This window comes from Spodoptera frugiperda, chromosome 30 (assembly GCF_023101765.2).
Source record: "Spodoptera frugiperda isolate SF20-4 chromosome 30, AGI-APGP_CSIRO_Sfru_2.0, whole genome shotgun sequence".
Lineage (NCBI taxonomy): Eukaryota > Metazoa > Arthropoda > Insecta > Lepidoptera > Noctuidae > Spodoptera > Spodoptera frugiperda.
In genome coordinates this window covers 12,489,684-12,510,383 of record NC_064241.1, presented here as the reverse complement: position 1 = coordinate 12,510,383, position 20,700 = coordinate 12,489,684, and the positions used below count along the sequence as shown (strand labels likewise).

At 35.7% G+C, this 20,700-nt stretch overlaps 1 protein-coding gene across 1 annotated transcript in view; it reads right to left on the bottom strand.

The window, feature by feature from the left end:
* LOC118269973 (uncharacterized) overlaps window positions 1-20,700 on the bottom strand; it is a 32,239-nt gene that overhangs the window by 9,830 nt on the left and 1,709 nt on the right. The window contains exon 2 of the mRNA XM_035585378.2: window positions 9,303-9,590. Within this exon, the coding sequence (XP_035441271.2) occupies window positions 9,303-9,590 (288 nt within the window). The remainder of the gene's footprint in view (window positions 1-9,302; window positions 9,591-20,700) is intronic.

Sequence of the window (20,700 nt, the reverse complement as noted above, 5' to 3'; positions counted from 1 at the left end):
GGAAACGGTCACATAGATTTACAGCTTAGCTATTACATCTTCGTAGCATAGCTTTTTTTTTTATTTTTGAGGGGCGAAAATCATCCAATGACTTTTCTTTTTCTCGCCTTGGGTGAGGCGAGAGGGAGTGTCAGACTCTTACTGACTAAAAACCACCCCGTTCCTTCTCCTGCTTTTCGAGCCGGAGCCCCGGTAAACCCGCTAGGTAGTCCGCAGCTCCGGGTCAGGCATCAGCCCTATTGGGCCCCATCTGTGGTGGTCTGATGGCTCTTTGAGGCGCGCGCGGAACGCGACGAGCCGCACATCGTAGCATAGCTACATAGCATATCTCTGGCGGAGAAGCACCCTAAAGCTCTGACTTTGATTTACAACAGTGAATCAACCCATTAGATTAGATGTAGGCACATCTACACCACCATTAATCAGAATACCAAAATAAATGGTTTCCTAAAACTCATTCTTGGTAGTGTTACATTGGCAACATGTGTGGATGCTATTATGCAATATTGCACCAATTAGTCATCAAACCTTGAACGGAGTGTAGAGTCAAGGTGCTGCACTAGTGCACTCGTGTTGCATAAACTCACATCCGAGTAGGGTGGCCACGGGTTACCGACTAAACACTGGAAATAGAATGCTCTTTTTTATGGAATAGGTAGTAAACTAGCAGACGGGTTACCTGGTGGTAAGCGATTGATCATTTATTTATTAATTCATGGTTTGTAATCTAGCATTTTTGTCTCATGGTTTTTTCATGGATGATTTTTCCATTTCAGGTCGAATAATGTGATAGAAATATAAAGAAATTCATCTAAATTAGTTACTGAAAGGCAGCCTCATTGGTCTAATAGTCTCAAGTGTTTATGCTGAACCAGGAGCTGCTGACTACCTAGCAGGTGAATAGGGTGGTTTTTAGTCAGTTAGAGTTTTACACTACCTCTCGCCTCTCCCAAGGTGGGAGAAGACATTGGATGGTTTTCCTCCATCAAAAAAAGTGTTTATACTGAGCTAAAGGTCTTGGATTAGGTTCCTGGAACGTTTTAGATTAGCTGGTTTATGTCAAGAGACTCACCTCAGTGGTGATTACCACATGGAATTCTTCCAGAAACCTAGATCTTTGAAATCTCAAGTCTCAACATTATCGATGATATCACGATACTGATAACCTGCACTCGACTACAGGAAGATACATCGGTGCATTATCAATAATCAATAAATCAGGCAATTAATTTAAATTGAGCTTGACATGTAAACTGCGGCCGCTTTGAAAGTATGTAAGTTTTCATTTGGTTGAATGATTTCATGTATAAAATAAGTATGATAATAATTAAATAATGATGTAATAAGTAAATTGATAAAGTTCGATTGAAGATCATGGCCGACTGTAGATGGTTGGTTGAAAAATGTCGTGAATTTTATCCGGGAGTAATTTAGATTTTTTTTTGTTTTGACGGGGAAAATCATCCAGCTACTTCTCCCGCCTTGGGCGAGGTGAGAGGATGTGTCAGATTCTAACTGGCTGAAAACCTTCAAACATTCAAGAAAAGAGCATACTCCTTTTTAAAAGGCACCTGTGACTCCTCTAGTGTTGCGGGTGTCCATTGGCGGCGCTGATCGCTTACCATCAGGTGACTCGTTTGCTCGTTTGCCACCTATTCCATAAAAAAACCACTCCGTTCCTACTCCTGCTTTTCGGGCCAGAGCTCCGGTATAACGCTAAGCAGTCTAATTGTGGCTGCCTGTGTACGAGGAAGGTGAGTTTAAATCATGTCCCAATTTTATAGAACATTTTAAAATCTGTATTTCCAATCCCGAACAAAAATCCAAGTCTTCATACATTTATTTAATCTTCTTCACACAAAAACAAGTGAATGGCGGACTTAATGCCTTAAGGCATTCATTTATTAAGTGATCAGGTAGCTAAAGATAGAAAATTGTCATTAATACACAAGAATCCCGTCTCTACATATTAATGCAGTTCAGATCGACTTGAAGATATAAATTTACGCTAGACCCTCGATATTATAGGATAACAAAATATACCTGGATTAACTAGAAATGCTAAATAAGTGGACGCTGCAAGCTTCATTTGGTTTAAAGTTTTATGCTGCTTCTATTTCTAGTAATCTTTTGGTCAACGATCCCTTTTCATTCCTGTTTGCTATTCCAGTGTGTATTTGTGATATTTTTAAGATACTATAGGGATTTAAAAATTCATAGCGAAAATTTTATAGCAGGATTAGACTGGACAAATGTCTTATAATCGGCTGATCTCAGAGTATTTTTTTAACAGCTCGGCAGCTATGGCCACATTATAATTTTATTATTCATGGTCGTCGTAGTTTTTTTTATAGAATAGGAGGCAAACGAGCAGGCGTATCATCTGATAATAAGCGCAACTCCAGAGGAGTCACAGGTATTTAACTAAACTCCAGAGGCGTCACAGGTGCGTTGCAGTTGCATTTCAGATCACTTAATCATAGATTCGGTCTTGAATTCATTTCCATTTCTTTTTAATTTTCATATAGTAACAGCAAGAACTTTGTTTCTAAGTAAAGGTATCACTATCTATTCTTCCTTAGCTAACAAGCGTTATGTTTTTAATGTATCTAGGCACTTTAATACAAGTGGCACTCATAACAAGTTCCTACCGCTGACAAGGAATTATTTTTAGTGCATTCCGAAGTACGTAGATACAGTAGATACCTATTCTAGTTTTCTAGTAGGTACTTAGACTTAACTTAGTACTTACTCTAGTGCACTTGTAGTTTAAGTGTCCAGTTTAACAAATTACCAGCTTTAAATGTAAATTATGCAGCTAGTAACATTTCCGTATTATGACAATTATAGACCTGATATTATAGGGCTTTATTTTTTATTGAACTTAATGTGAAATATAAATAATTATATTATAATCATAACGTTAAGCCTTTTTAATCTCCAATGGGGTAGGCAGAGTTTTACATGTACAATGTATGCATATGCACAATGTAGCACCACTAGTTTTCACCCAATAACACTTTGGAACGAGCAGCTAACTTCACTGACAGACAGACTGACGAATTACGATTAATTGAAATAAATGCTTTGCCTTTGATCAAACCTGGAAATTGAAAGCGAATTCTTTATTCAATAATCGCACTAATAACCACTTGATAAACAAAAAAACAAAAAAAACTATTCAAGACTAAATAATCTTACAACCTCACACAATTATATACATAGAAATTCTTAATTTTACCGAACATAAACACACACCAAATAAAAAATCCACTAGACACCGCAACGTGGTCACTCTACAATGACGTCACAGTTTGGCAGTCCATCAACTGGCCTATGACGAGTAGTGACGCGACTGTGATAGACAGATAGACAGATAGACTGCTAATGTTCCTGATAATGCAACACAAGTGGATTTATATTTGTATTTTACTACTATATTTTATTTTTTTTGAGGGTGGAAAATCATCCAATGACTTCTCCCGCCTTGGGCGAGGCGAGAGGGAGTGTCAGACTCTTACTGACTAAAAACCACCCCGTTCCTATTCCTGCCCGTCGAGCCGGAGCCCCGGTAAACCCGCTAGGTAGTCCGCAGCTCCGGATGGTAGTCCGCAGCTCCGGATATTGTACTACTATATGAGATATATAAACTGAATGTGACTGCGCCCTTGGCCTAGCGGTTGTGTCTTCTGAGAATTTCGTATTTTCGATTTAGGTTTTGTATGCGAAAGAAAGGGTTCCGGGGTCCCGCCATAGGGTAGGAGTTGACACGGAGCAAACCACTCCGTGTCAACTCCTCGTAGTCAGTAAGTACCTACCTAATAATTTATGTATTGCACTTCCGCGATAAATAAAAATGACTCTACACACAATTTCACGCCTTTTATCCCCGAAGGGGTAGGCAGAGGTGCACATTACGGCACGTAATGCCGCTATACAATGCACACCCACTTTTCACCATTTTGTGTTAAAGTCCCATGTAATAGGGGGTGAGCCTATTGCCATATCCTGGACACAATTCCAGACTCCGTGCTACTACCGAGAAATTTTTCGAAAATCCGAAAAAGCCCAGTAATACTTTGCCCGACCCGGGAATCGAACCCGAGACCCCTTGTTTGGCAGTCGCACTTGCGACCACTCGACCAACGAGGCAGTCAAAAAAAATGACACTAATATAACAAAAAAAAAACAATTGTTGTCAAAAGATCGCTATTTATATAATGTTAGTCACATTTATGGTGATGTAGCATTGAACTTTTATGCACTGTATAATATGTATAAGGTTTTTTTTGTGGGATATAAAAACTTTATGTAACTGTAACTTCTCAAAATAGCATTCAAATTGTTTTATTGAAACGTATAACGTACGAATTACGGATTTAATTAATAAATAATTTGATTGAACGGTTATTCCGGTTTTTGGACCAGCTGCCGTGCAACTAGTAGCGGGTTCCATTCCCGCACGGAGCAACACTTTGTGTGATTCGCAATTCTCAAATTTAGTTTGGAGAAATTATTATAAGACGTTGGCTCAGTATTATCGGCTTTTACGAAAGAGAGAAGGATATATTTTATCTCTGTCCACAATACGACTCTTCTAGGATCTAAAACCACACTGTATTAGATTGCACATTTGTATAGCAAAGTGCAATCTATTGGTTATAAGTGCGAAATTCCACAAGCAAGTGTCGGATCGTTAGATCGCCATATTTATTATGTGTTAATTGACATTATAATGAATAAAACTACCTAAAGAGGTGACGATTTTCATTAAAATTGATATTATCCTATGACGAATTCATTCTCTAATTCCAATTAGTCATCAAATGGTGTTAAATCTGGTCAATTACTTTATGTCAAAGGCACTTAGTATTTTTTAAAGTAGTAGATTTCAAGTAGGTACCGTACATACCTATCTTTTGACTAGCCTCATTTAATGGTTAGGCCTTAGCGATTGTTTTCGGAACAAAATCGTTACTAAGGCATAGTTTGAGTAATCATTAAATGACTAGAAATTAATCCTCTTACTTTTTGTTTATAAAATTGTCAGTTAGTAATGGTATAGAATCTGGTATTACTTTCGGTAAACTAATGCAATGTTTTTAAAAACGAGCATTTAAAATAACAGGAGAAACTGTGTTTATTATTATTCCTACGTAAAAGAGGTTAAGCCGGTAGATGTCAGTTATCTAAAGTAAAATATTGTCATCCAGTTGGTTAGCACATTCCTCGCACAGAACCTTACATTCTTGGAAAAAGGCCAGGAAAGATAAAACTATCCTATACTTATAATGTGCTCATTATAAAGGATAGTTTACGTACACGTTATGTTAAGAACAAGTCTTGTCTTTTGCAAGTGCTGTTACTAGTACTTAAACTCCTGAACCAAATTTGATGAATTTCTTTGTTTTGGTACGACTGCACGGTTAGCGCTGTGGCTGGGCAACCGGCTGCCGCACAACGTGTTTGTGTGATCCGCTAAATGGTTGTTTCGGGTCTGGATGTCATGTGTATGTGAACTTGTATGTTTGTAAACGCACCCACGCCATGGTTGAAAATCCCTATATGGGCCAAAATTTATTTGAATAAAAATTAAATACCTTATTTTAAACTAAGTATTTTCACACACATGCATAATTATCTTAATTAAATTCTTGTAGCCTATAACTCTTCGCAAGAATAGACAAAGATCCACGCTTAACACAATCAAGGATCAAACCTGGTACCAATACAAAACAATGTACTAACTAAAATGTAATACCCATCTATATTATAATGGCAATTCATACATTCCAGCTGTCTGCTGAAGGCCAGGGTCGCACAAATAAACGATTGTATTACTTCCATACCTCACCTTGGCACCGAACCTGCTAACATCTGGAAATCCACGTGCAACTCATTATAGATGACAACACTACATAAATTCATATACAGACTGTATGACTGAAGGTGTGCAGTAATATTTAACTTCTTGTCTGTCGGTTTTTTTTTAATTCAAGGTCACATACACATGACACCCAGACCCGAAACAACAATTGTCTGTCGGTTTATGAGTAGAACCTCGGGTTCTTTTAAGTGTGGGAGAGCCATGCTTCGGCACGAATGGGCCGGCTCGACCGGAGTGATACTACGGTCTTACAGAAAACCGACGTGAAACAACGCTTGCGTTGTGTTTCGTTGTGTGAGTGAGGTTACTGGAAGCCCAATTCCCACTTTCCCAATCTTCCCAATCCCCGATTCCCCACCAACACCAGAGCCGTTATAAGTGCGTTGCCGGCCTCTTGGGAGATAGGAATTTAAGGGTTTGGTAAGGAAGATAATTATTGGAGCTATATTTTCTTACCCTCTAAACAACTGAACGACATTATTAATTCAAAGACCAACAGAAGATCTAAATTGAATGTTGACAGCATGTCAGTCAGTCAGTCAGTCAGTCATTATTCCTAGTTATGACAATTTTATTGTTTAAAGTAATATTTCTGGATGTTGGCTTCAATAATGTTTTACGAGCATTTGGCATCAGTACTGGTCAAGGGTAGGCAGAGAAACATGTCAGTCATGGAGATTAGTGGCGGGGAACGAGTGACGATAAAATATATTATTCATATGTGTTGTCGAAGGTGATGTCGTCGCTGTAATTTTGATGACTTCTGAGAATTTTCTTAAAACTCTAAGAAAAGGAATCTATAGTTTGGAACTAGCAGCAAGCTTGCTTGCAATGAAAAGAGCTGCGGACTATCCTAGCAGGTTACTGAGGCTCCTGTTCGAAGAGCAGGAGTAGGAACGAGGTCGTTTTTAGTGAGTAAGAGCCTGATAGTTGCTTTCGTTTAGGCGGGAGAAATCATTGGACGATTTACCTCCTAATAAAAAGGGGAATATGAAATTCAGATAAGATAAACACATACATAAAAATAACATAATAAATAGTTCACATGCAAACAACTACCCCAGCTTAGAACCAACCAACAGCAATCAAAGTTGCCTTATTACCGTTTCTTCTTTTTATTGTTAGAAATCGCATAGACTCTAAAACTGTGATAAGTTTACGGCAAACCTTGATAACCAACTATTAGTACTAATTCTCATTTGTCTGGTTTTTGACAAAAGTTCCATTCGAAACACACAAAACCGTATCTCTTAAACCAAACAGATACACAAGTGATTAATACCAGCCGTTATGGATAATCTGATTAAACGTTACATAACATGATGCAATGTTGCAAGTGGAGCAGTATTGCCAAATCCCGGTGCATACGTGTATGGTGCTGCATTCCTACGTGATGGCATTTGTATCGCATTATTTGCATCGATAACGCTTGCATCTGTTACTTGAGCCGATAGTTCGGAGCTTTGGTTTATGTGTGTGTGTGTGTGTATTAAGAGCATAGATACATCTCTCAATAACTTATGTTTGTATCGGTATACTTAGTTGTGTCTGTGTGATGTATTGTTCGGATTTTAATTGAATGTTAGAACCTACTGTTTAAAAAAATGCATACTGCACAACATTTCTCTCTCAAAAAACATACATATATACATAAAGTAGCTAAGATGAGGTGATCGTATAAAGTGAAGGATTAAACTCAAACAGTATATTATAATAAGTCATTAAGTTTCTCAGTGTTAAATGCTTTAAGTCTCGCCGGTCTAAAAAAAAAAAAAGAAATTTTATAAATATTACGAGTATATTACTCAAATAAGTAGATAAGCGTTCTCAAAAATAAACAGAATAACGTATCTCTCTACTATGTAGAAAATATTTACAAACACAAAATAACTATTTCACTTTATTTACATAAGTTTACAGACAACACAATGTATATACTAGTAGAATTCGACAAAACAACTCATCGCACATACTAAACTTGCACAAAACGAAACAAAACAAAATATTTAACATAGATATTTTGATAAACATGCATTTCTCCATGCACATTGCACATGCGCGTCAAAGGTTATTTTCGAACACTTTTCTCATAACATACATAGCAGTTATTGTATTATGTACAGAAATAACTTTCTGAGCTAATTCTTAATCATCAATATTTTGGAGTGATGTCAATATTAGGTGTGGATGAAACTTTGTATGACTAGGTACTTTTATGGAGTCAGTGAGGGGAACTAAGAATGCTGTGGATTTAGTCAGACTGATTCATTGGTAGAATAGTTTAGTAATTGCTGAGTAAGGGGTTTAGCTTTTATTCTTGGGTGTGACTAAGAATAGTAAGTAGGTGTATCTATTAGGCACAGTTTAAGTTTCAAAGGTAAAGTACATCCTTTCTTTCTACGTCTATGAAGCATAATACAGCTAAACATATTTTCAACTACATTTGGGAGCAAAGAAACTGAGCCTAACTAAACTAACGTCTTTTTTTTTCATTTCTTGATAAATATTTTCTGATAAGTACAAGCATTTTATTAATTAGCAACGTATGTCGTATTCGTATAAAAAGTAATTTAATTACCTTTAAAATGAGAGTATTTTGTTGTAAAATGAAACAATTCTTTTAAAGTTTATTAGAAGGTTGTTTCAAATGAAAAAAAAGCCGCTGTTGAGTCCGTTTCTTTGTTCCAAAATGTAGTTTGATTGCGATGAGGATTTGAAAGATAGATCAATGAGTTCATACTTTATGTACATTACTTTTAGTTTTAATTCATACCGCTAAAACAATAACTATCATTAACCACGGTATTTTAATCATGTATGTACAAATTAGGTTGCTGACACGAACTTAGATTAAAAAACAACAACACAGCATGAATTATAAATAAATTGTCGTTGTTTACTCAGCAAGTTAAGCAAGTTGGACAGTAACATTACACTCAAGTGACGGTCAAGTTGCAAACTGAGATCGTGAATTCAAGTAAGTATATTTTGTAGAACAATGAACTGTACTATGTTTGTCTGTAGACAATGTTGTGTTCGTGTTTTGTTTATTAGATAATAATACCTAATTAGATTTTAAAATAATTTTTAACCGACTCCAAAAAAGGAGGTTCTCTGTTTGACCTATATGTATTTATGTATGTATGTACATATTTTGGTGCGTGGATCTTGTGTTTAGGTGAACCGATTTCGATGCTGTTTTAAACATAGTATTTTTCAGACTCAGGAGTATTTTTAGGAATATTTCCTGACTTAAAAAGATTTGAGACGGTAAGAGATAAATAAAGGTGGTTACCTCATTTTTTAAAGTTTTCTGTTATTGATTTACATGAGATTTTTTTAAGTTTAAGTTTAACTCCGGTCATGTTAAATAAAAAAAATTTGAACAGTATAAATAAGTCAAAAAGATACTCACATCATCCGAAGGCGGTTCAGCATCGATGTTCTGGATGATGCCATCAGCATACCCAGTGATATTATTCAGGAATGTTCTCAAATCGTTACCGGCCCGGGAAGCGAAGTCCGTATACAGTAGGAGAGCTTCTTCCTTTGCTGTTTCCAGCTGTGTGATTATGCTTTGGCAGTCGTCTAATAATGCTATGTTGGCATGGGTCCCACGGCTCGAGTGGGCCCCATGGCTCCCATGGTTTCTGTGGGCCCCGTGGTGTGTGCGGTTGCTGATATCTAGTATCACCACTGCATCCTGGAATATTAATGGATGTTGTAGAAATTGGAGATTAAGATCTTTAATGTTGAAAATTGAGTTCAGTTCAGTCAACAGTGAAAGTTGTCTCCCTTAGTATGAGTTTGCTTTACGTTGAACGAAAACGTAACGAGAAAGCGTTTGGCGGTCTGATTGGTTGTTTCATTGGATCAGGCCAATCACAGTGCAAAGCGCGGTCTCGTTTCGGTCTCGTTAAACGTACTAAGGGTACAAGAGTGGAATGATATGTGTTGATGATGATTTACATTTTAACGTATCCTATTTTATTGATTTGGTTGGTTACAAAAAATATGTATCCTAAATGCACTTTAGCCGGTACAGGTAAAAGAGAAAATGTGGATTTTTTAATAGACCAGAGATTTAAAACATTACATTCTAAAAATAAATTTAAGTAAGTACAAGTAAATTTTTTCATTGCCATCTGCGAAATTTTTACGCTAACAACGCTTTTTATTACGATAATGTTTGGTAATTCAGAGTTATTAAACTATATAAACTAACTTTCGCGTAGTCAAAGGAACAGCGTAATTTTCTTACCTTCTTAAGTCGATATATTTTCATAAATATTATGAGGTTTATACGTTGGCCATCATCTAGCCTTGTAGTAAGCAATGATGTAGTACCTAGCATAATACATATATTGTATTGTTATACAACGTATTCCTTCGTATTTTAAAATGTGCCTTTCTGTCTACCCTACTACGGAATAAATTACTTCATAAAATGACGAATATTATGATGACGTGATCATAATCATCAGTCCCCTATTGTACTTTTAATGCAGTCGTAAAATCTGTATAATGATTATATTCATCATTGTCTTGTTTATATTGACACATACAATGATGTTGAGGAAGTAACATCTATGTATTAGTATTTTATTACTAAAGGAATTAAACTTTGTTGACAGTTATTATTTTATATTTTTATAATAACTATCGTGAGACATGCTAAATTAACTCAAAATCACGCTTTTTCCATTTGTTTTTATTAATGGAAAAAGCTCTACAAGTTTCGAGTCACAGAGGGACTCTTCAACATGAGCAGCGTGCACCGACGACATGGAGACGTCGCGCAGCCTACTGACTTATGGGGTATGGCTTAAAGTTTTTGCTGGGTTCAAGCAAATTTTTTTTTTAAATGATCAGGCAGATCTTTCCTCCACTGTACAGATCAAAATAAAAAATAAAACAAATTAATTTACCGTCGAAAGTATTTATTCTGGTAAGAAAATAAAAACACATGTCTTATGTTTTAAACTAAACTAGTCTACCAGACGGACATTAAAACAACATTATGTTACTATTCTAGTCAATTCATTACTACTACCCGGTTAGCGCTACACCCACGATGAGGAAAAACCCTAACCTAGTTTTATGCTAAAACTATCTGTGAATAACATTTTAAATAGGTGTTGCTTTCCAATGGTGATAAGATTACTTAATATACTACCGTAGTTATACAAGGAATTGCCACTAAACCGCTTTAAAAGGGCTCTATTCAAATGGGTCATAGATAAAACATTTAAAGAGTCCATAACGTTTTTAATATTATATAAATTGATAAACACCTGACACTTATGTATGTATTAAATAGTGACGTCCTAATTGATGTTATTTGACTTTTTGACATACAATTATTATTAAATTCAGAAATATAATTATAATGTACTCAATAATTATTTTTGCATGCAATAATTACCTAGCAAATAGTATGGGAAGCTGATGAAATAATTGACCACCTGCAACCACCACTACAAATCTTGCAAATAGCCAAATAACCGCATTTCGCTTCACCTTTACCTAATCAAATAGAATCAGGGCATTAACCCTTCTCAAAATTAATAACCATACAGCTCACATTGACCTCAGCATATAAACCCAAGGCCACCATAAAAATGAAATAGCAAAATTATGGTGATGACGTCACAAAGGAAACCCATTAAAACTCGGTTTGTATTTACAGTAGAATTTCATGATATTACGTCAAACGTACAGTTTTTCATGCCAATTTTCATAACTATGTTGTTACAGTGATGAGTTCATTTGACTGAAATTTTTCAGTTTTCATTTGGTTTGTCAAGGAGAAAAGGTCAGTGACTGTAAAAAAAAAGTAAAATATGAGTAGTTTCGTTGCCAAATGTCGGTTTAGTTGCAAGAGTTTTAAATTTCATAATGTCTTAGTAAATTATGCACTTTGCGAAACTGTATTACTTAGTTATCCTTTCTTTGTATTATGCTCGTTTAATATTGCATATTTACTTGCAATAGGTACGAAACATGATTTTAAAATAATAAAAATAAATTCTCCTGATCGATTTCGATCATGGTGGCAAGTTTAACTAAACTAGTTCACTACGCAAGAGATATTATAGTTCATAAGTGTGTGCGGAAACAATGGTACACTCTCTAGTCCACTCACACTCTGAACTTGATGGGACGGCAGACTGACACGACCGGAGAGAGGTCAGGTGCAGGACCAACGGCTCTACGTGCTTTTCAAGACATGGGGGTAGAAATACCACCGAACTTCTTGACTCCGTGCTAATAATGATCATGTATCAGTCGACACCGCCGCAGGATGCGCAACAGCCACTGCGCCGACCGTGCATTCGTAAAATTCATGATGTCACAGCATACGGGTATGAAAAACCCAATACGTTGCGCAAAAACCAGTCGCTTAGTCATTTCACCAATCGACTAACCAAATCTAAACACACTTCAAGATCACCACAAATGTGGTCTATAACTTAAAATAATGTAAAACAATAACATCACCTATCCAATAATGATCTATGACCACTTCAGCTTGGCTATGCGCCAGCGCACTGCAATAGTAACATTATCTGCACACTTTTAGTAATAACACTTGAAACTCTGCTTACCTCATTTAGAGAGAAGAGGATTATAGCCATACTTTATCTAAAAATACTAATAGGTAGTTAAGAAGAGAAAATATTTAGTTTTGTTTGTTTGCACTGAATATACTCCGAAACTACTGGACCGATTTGATACATTCTTTCACCATTGGTAAGCTGCTTCTAAAGCTAATATTTTATTAACTGACTATGCTATTGACACATTGACTGGAAGATTAGCTGCAGGTTTAGGTAATTCCCACATGAAATCATTTACTATACATATAAATATTTTGTGATTCATAAATAGTATTCCACGATTCGGTTCACATGTGTTAATTGTGCAATTTGTAATGTTTTTTTATGGTTAAAATTGGTTGTTATTTGTGGATTACATTGTAAAGTTTATGAGTTTGTGTGTATGTTTGTTTCACTTCATTCACGTCGCAATGGCTGAAGGGATCGAGATGAAGAAACAGTAATAGATTATGGTATTTCTTTTTGACAGGGGAAAATCATCGAACGTCTTCTCGGAGTATCAGATTCTTACTGACTAAAACCCACCCCATTCCTACTCCTGCTTTGAGTCGGAACCCCGGTAACTTTTACGTTGGTTCTGGAATGACACACAGGCTACGTTTTAAAGCAAGGTAACGCGGGCGAAGTCACAGGTAGAAGCTAGTTCATAACATTACATGGTTGGCTTGCCACTGTAATAACTACCTTAATTACCTACGAATTAAAGGCGTGTTTTGCCTAGCTTAGTGTAACAAAAAATAGATTCGGATTGACAAGTCTGTTTACACGTGCATGATGCATGGCGATGCATGATGACGTCACAGTGCTTCGGTTGCCACGCCAATGTGCAGCGCTGCACTATTTGACTTGACAATAAAATAAATATTTGTTTTGCTGCTTCTGCAGTTGCGAGTAGCTGTACATGTCTATCATTATTAAAGTGGGTTTATACACAGTTTTTTAAATAGAAATCTTAGTCTGTTTCTTATATACTATGTTCCACTTTGCAACCGTTTTAAATATATATCTTTGTCTGTTTCTTCTATACTTACTATGTTCCACTTTGCAACTGAGAATATTGGTTAATGTTGCATCATTGAATCGCCGAGTGGAAGGTGGCAGAGCATGTTTTATGGGAATTAAACTAGGTAAAGGTAAAGATAAAGAGAGTTTATTTGCAAATATGAGTTATTACAATAAAATGTGGTGTTTAGTTGTCTATTAAAGTTAGGTATCTATGAATTAATTTATTTGTGTGAATATCAAATAGTATTTCCAAGTCTGGATGTTTTTTAAAACGTGTTGTTATAAAATTTGGTAGAGTAGATTCATGACTGCCCGATTGACGCAGTGGCTGGGCAACTGACTGCCGTGTAACGGGTAGCCGGTTCGATTAGAAGGAATAATTTTCTTTGTAGGATCCACAAATTAATGTTTCGTGTCTTGGTGTCATGTGGATGTCAAATTGTATGTTTGTCGTTCGTATGCATGTGAAAGATTATTATTTTGATCGTATTGTTGTAAGTCCTAGTGTACCTACGTGTAACGTTTAAAAATATACACCAGAGTTAATTCAAGTGTAGCACAAACTTGAAAAAAGAAACAATATTTATATAATAGTTCAATAATTATGAAAAGCAGGAACTTAAACCCTGCCAGCCCTACACGAACTATTTTAATACCTAAACAAATCATGAATAGTGTACCTAGAGATTACATAGGCATTCATTATACCTACATACCTGTACTATTTACCTAGCCGTATACTGAAAGGAATGCATTGAACTGAAATTCTTATCATACCGACTAAAACATGAGTCAGTCTCATTCAGTCTCATTATGCTAAATTGTTGTTTTGACTAGTACAAAATAATGTCCGAATGTATGTTTGAAAAGAATTTTAACTGATGTCATATTTGAAGATGTATTTGCAAAATGTTTATTTTTCATGTTGTATACTTCTATATAAACGTGGGATAATTTGGTTTAAAGAACCAAATTTTGAAAATTCTATTTTTGTTTAACACTTAATGAAAACTTGAATTCTATATACCTATAGCGTCTCAGCATTTTTACATGTCTACTGATTTTTTGTGAACATCGAAGTCGCAATTATATCTGACGCGGCGTCGTCTACGCACGCTGCTCATGATGAAGATTCCCTCTGTGACTCGAAACTAGTAGAGCTTTTCTCCATTAATTTACGTGGGTAAACCATGATTTTTAGTTAATTTAATATGTAAGCATTTACAGTCCGCAAATAATAAAGATATCGTTTTGTTCGTTAAATTATATAATGTTAAAATTAAGGCTCATTAGAACGTTAAAAAACACAATAAAAAATCTCTCCCAAAATATAACATTTAAAACTGTCCATAAAACAACCTAATCAATCCATTAATGTCCCAAAAGCCATAACTCTGCCTACCCCTTTATAAACATAAACAAGTGTACCATTACACCGCTATCTACAGCCAGTATTGTGTGCCCTGTCTGTTTGTACAACGCCAAGGATTTGTTAAGTAACACACAATATATCTACATACATAAGTAGGTACTTTGATACCTTTTGACAAAAATACTATTTTTATCTGCTTTGTTAACTATTGTTTTGGTTGTAATTCTGATACTAGTCGGTTAGTAAGGATTATGTAAATAGATAATGCACGTAATGACACAAAATGGGTTTGATTCCCAGCCAAAGTGGTATTGTGGATTTTTCTGCTATTGAAATAGTACGGAGTCTATAATAGGAATGATGACGGACTATGAAAATTAAAAATGTATTTAGTCAGTTCGACCAAAGCCTCTTCTCGCATGGAGAAGGTTTATAAGCATTAATTACTACGCTTTAAGCAAGCGTGCGGGTTGGCGATTTCAAACTTTATAATTAAAAATTATAAATGTTTTAATTATGATGTTTTCCTTCACCGTTTGTCAGTGATGTCTAAATTTAAAAGTCACATTGGTATTTGCCATTGGGTTTCGAACCCGCACTCTCATGCATAAGAAGAGGGCGTCTTAAACCACCGGGCCATCACGACATTTTGTAATATATTTCATCTTCTACTTACTAAATATCAATAAATAAGATACAAATCACTGTTCCACCGCGCACTACGCGGCCGTGACCCAAATACCTGAAATTACAGTAACATTTCAGCGGGAGGCCTTATCTTGTGCATACTGGAGATAATGCAGCCTTGAACGCATGCTACGGTAAAGGGCTACACTACTACCTACATACGTAGATTACGTATAGGTTTTTGGTAACTGAAATTATTAATTAGAGGGAAAGAATATCAGCTCGAATTGCGGGAGCCGACTGAGTCAACACCTCCTGAAGATGCTCCGTGGAGGAGCGAAACATATGTCGAGTATTTTGTTTCATGTCGTGTGTGTATTTTTGTGTTTCACCTCTGCTACGTAAGCATCGAAGCCGCTACCAGAAGCTAGTAGGCATTAAGTAGTTATGCAAATTAAAACTGAATGTTATCTCCGGAGCTGCGGACTACCTAGCGGGTTTACCGGGGCTCCGGCTCGACAAGCAGGAGTAGGAACGGGGTGGTTTTTAGTCAGTAATCATTGGATGATATCCCCCTTAAAAAAAACTGTAGCAGAAGCAAGTCCACACGCAATATAAGCTTCTTTTATTTTATATAAGAGAGTCCTACGAAAACTGCGAAAAGACCTGATGACAAATGTAGGTATTTTCTCTACGTGTGGTAGAGACAGAGTAGGTTTACGGTGGCAAAAGTCTATAAAACAAGCAATAATATGAATATTGAAATCCATGACATACATAAATAAATAAATATATAGACGGTGCAATATGTTCTGCTGTTTGTTACGACTGTGCGTAAACAAACACAAGGTTCGTGGCACAATGAGAGCATCACGCTGCATCGTGATGTGATGTGATGTGATGGTTGTTACTATAGCAGCTCAGTGCCATAAACTTGGTGACGTGCCTTTTATTTATCGAAGGGATAAACATAGCACATATAAATTCATGTGTTATGAGTCATAAGTAAAGCGAACCTATTGTCATACATCATAAGATTTTACTCAAAATAATTAATTACATTTACCATCAATTTGTTATTACCAATTATTATTAATAAATAAACCCACAATATAGTGCACTGTCTGTCTACTACTTAATATCAATGAAATTAATGTGGAGTAAGATTAATACTCAATCTGATTTAGATATTCCAAAGATAGCAAAAAATCTCAATCCTTCTCCATGTGAGAAGAGACCTTTAGTCAACTGTTGCCACTTACCTATAGGCTGTTGGCGTTGAAAATAAAGTTAACATTATAGGTATAAGTTAACATTATAGGTGTAAAATGCTATTTCGAATTCAAAACGTCTCATAGAGTTGACCCAGGTATAAAAATTAATATTACTGGTAAACAACTGATTTCACTTCCCATAAAACGTATTACACTCATAATCACAATCAAAAACACAACACAAAATTGTCTCAAATCAAAGCAAAACTACTATGTGATAGGGGCGAGACTTCTAACCCGTTAAGGCTGAATACTACATCTAATTTTAACGACAAAAGTCCTGGGTCGAAGGGGTCGAATCCCCTCCCCCTAAAAATTATGGCCATTTTAATATTTTTTTTACTTTTTTTGATATCAAAGGTTGTATGCGTCGTAGAAACAAAAAAAAGACGACAAACGGTAGCTAATAACCTTGGCTAACTAATTCATTACTTTTTTCATATGTTTGATAATGTTTTGGTGAGAAAAAAATAATTTGTGAATTATTCTTACCGAAAAAATCACTATTTTCCTATATTTTCAATTAGGGGTTCAACCCCCATATTATTTTTTTGTCGATAAAATTAGATGTAGTACTCAGCCTTAACGGGTTAGAAGTCCCACACCTATCACATTGTATTAAAATGATCTGGAGCTGCGGACAACATAACGGGTTACCGGGGCTCCAGCTCAAAGCAGGTGTAGGAACGGGGTGGTTTTTAGTCAGTAAGAGTCTGACACTCCCTCCCGCCTCACCCAAGGCGGGAGAAGTCATTGGATGATTTTTCCCCCTTAGAAAAAGCTCTTTAAAATGAACCCTTTGCATACCCAGTTATTGTACTATCAATTAATCAAGATTACTGTAGGCAAACATTATAACGATAACCGACAGATTGAATTAAATAGGTCAATGGTGCAGGATATAAATAATTATGAATTATAAAAGTGTAACATAATCCCTGGCTATGCGATAAGCTGCTAACAATAAATTGTTTGTTTCATTGTTTATAATATACTCAATCATATTGTATAAGAGCCGAGGTACAATGGGAGTATCACATTGATCACATTGTGATGTGGTTTGTTAAAGGTAGGGAACTGCTGTTTGCTTCTTCCGGGAAGAAAAGTAATCTTGCTAAGGTTATATTGTACCCTCTGATCCGGCGATGCGGCGTCATCCGTTGATTTGCGTCACCACAGTGAAATTTAGAGTTATAGCAGTCATTTCATCGGAGCTGCGGACTGTCTAGCAAGTTACAGGAGTAGGAACAGGGTGGTTTTTAGTCAGTAAGAGTCTGACACTCCCTCTCGCCTCGACCAAAGCGGGAGAAGTCATTGGCTGTGCGTTGTCTGTCCATTAAGTTAGTAACGAAAGAGTTTTATATATACAGAAGACTAATGGCAGAAGATGATGAATGAGTAGGAAATATAATGATATAAAACTCAATATGAACTCATTCGTTCTGTCTAATCCCGACTCCGTGAAATAACTGAGAATTTTACAAAACGGAAAAAACCAATTCCAATTTACACAGTAGTCCGATTATGGACTAGTAATCGAATACCAGACCCCAGCTACGACTGCTCAACCAACAAACCACTAGGTAATAACAACAAAACATGTTTATTTACAGCCCAGCAATGACTAATACACATGCAACTGTAAAATCAATGGCTTATCCAATTTCATTGTCGATGCGTTCAGTCTGCAGACTGCAGACAAGGTCGGCGGTACAATGCGGACATCAGATGTTGCAGTGTATGACATCCACGGTGACGTCACGGCAGTCTATGCAGTTTGTTTCAATTTAGTTTTCTTTATGTTATTTCAGGGACTAATCAACCAATATATTGAATAGAACAAAACAATAAGTTTCACAAATTGTTTTATAACAATCGTGAGGTATAGTAAATTAACTAAAAATAATGGTTTATACTGTAAATATACTGAGACAAGCTCTATTAATTTTGAGTCACAGAGGGACTCTTCCTCTTGAACAGCTTGCGCGGACGTGGCGTCGCTGCGTCTATAGAGAGAGTGTATAGAGCTTTTCTCAGGATATTTACGTGAGTTAACCGTTATTTTTAGTTAAATCCGTTTCACAACTGATTTGAAGATACATTTCAGTTTTGTATGTTTTATAGATAGACAATAGACAAAATGAAGGTAGAAAATCTTTTCAAAAAAGTCTTCATAAATTTCAGGTGACTAATGTATTGTACTTGCTGAAACGGCTGATAGTTATAATACATGTCTTTAAATCATTCGTTAAGTAAATAATGTAGATGTATATTATAATACATGTAGATTTATATGTACACAGGTGTTGTATAGTTGTGGATATTATTACTCAACATTCATGAATTCTTCAGGATTAAGTATTATATTTAAGAATAAAAATGTGTGAAAATAAGAAATGGTTATTTTTTTAAATGAAAAGTCTCTTGAGTTGTATGTATAACTTCTATAACATATTATGTTCTGTAATATAAAATTAAGGGGTTATTGGAAATAATCTAGTTTTCGCAAATTAAAATTAAATAAAATTTTTATTATTACGTTATTTTTAACCATACGTTGCTCTAGAGCAACCATATTTACGAGAAAAATTGTGCATAGGGAATGCAAATCTTGCGAGTTTTTAAATTATAATTTCACGAGATCTCACCAATCATCAGATCTCGCAAGATGGACCACTATGATGTTTTTTTTTTAATTTTGCACAGATTATCTATTGATTGACAAAATGTATCAGAGAAATTGTAAACATATGTATTTTTTTAAAGACAAACAAATGGATTTTCTTCTCCATTAGATAATAAAAATGTATGGCACAATTTTCTCACCCTCTTTATAAACTGGAGGTCAAGTTCGCTGCAATCAAGCCCTCTACCTTTCTAACAAAACAACTCTATGCCTCTTCAGACCCTTACAAAAATAAACACCTTTTATACTGACCCTAAATTATACAAATTCATGTATTGTTACTCGGTACTTTCTAACATCTATAGTCTTTATGAGTGTTTTGATAAGAAGTACCATTAGTGCAGTGGCTGGACTACTGGCAGCTACACAGATTTGAGTTATAATGATAAAAAAGAAAGGTTTCTATATGACTGAGAAAATGGTACATACTTTCCTTAGTTAAAAACAAATCTACTTTGACGTGTTAATAAAAGGAAATTAATAAAAAGTAAACACCCTTCCAATTAACTAATTTAGGGTTCATAAAATATTTATTTTTATTACTTTGAACAATATTTAAGCTTATCAAAGAATGTCCTATATTGAGTTTGTAAATCTATACTATATCTATCTATACTAATATAAAGCTGAAGAGTTTGTTTGTTTGTTTGAACGCGCTAATCTCCGGAACTACTGGTCCGATTTGAATAATTCTTTTTGTGTTGAATAGTGCATTTATCGAGGAAGGCTATAGGCTATACAACATCACGCTATGGCCAATAGGAGCCAAGCAGAGCGGGTGAAACCGCGCGGAAGTAGCTAGTTGTATATATAATAGTTTTCTAAAACCAAAATTACGCTTACATTTCTCCATAAAAAAATAAAATAAAAAACACTACGCCATGACCTCTATGTAAGGTAACCCCACACATAGTTTCCCACACATTCCGAGTGTTTACTTACAGAGCGACGCATGCGCATCACAACCGCTTTACTGCGTAGAGTGGGACCGAAACTACAAAATATTTAGAACCTTAACCAGATCCTACTTAATGGTTGGTATAAATGTCAGTGTTTATGGGGTTTTCTTTTGTATCTCTTTCACGTCGAATCTACTACTACTATTTACGTAGATCAGATGGTGTCTATAATATAAAATTTATAATTACCTACATGCATGATACACGACGAGGGATTTTGCTCATAGCTTGGAACTGATTTCCGATAAGTAAAAAACATTAAAATACATG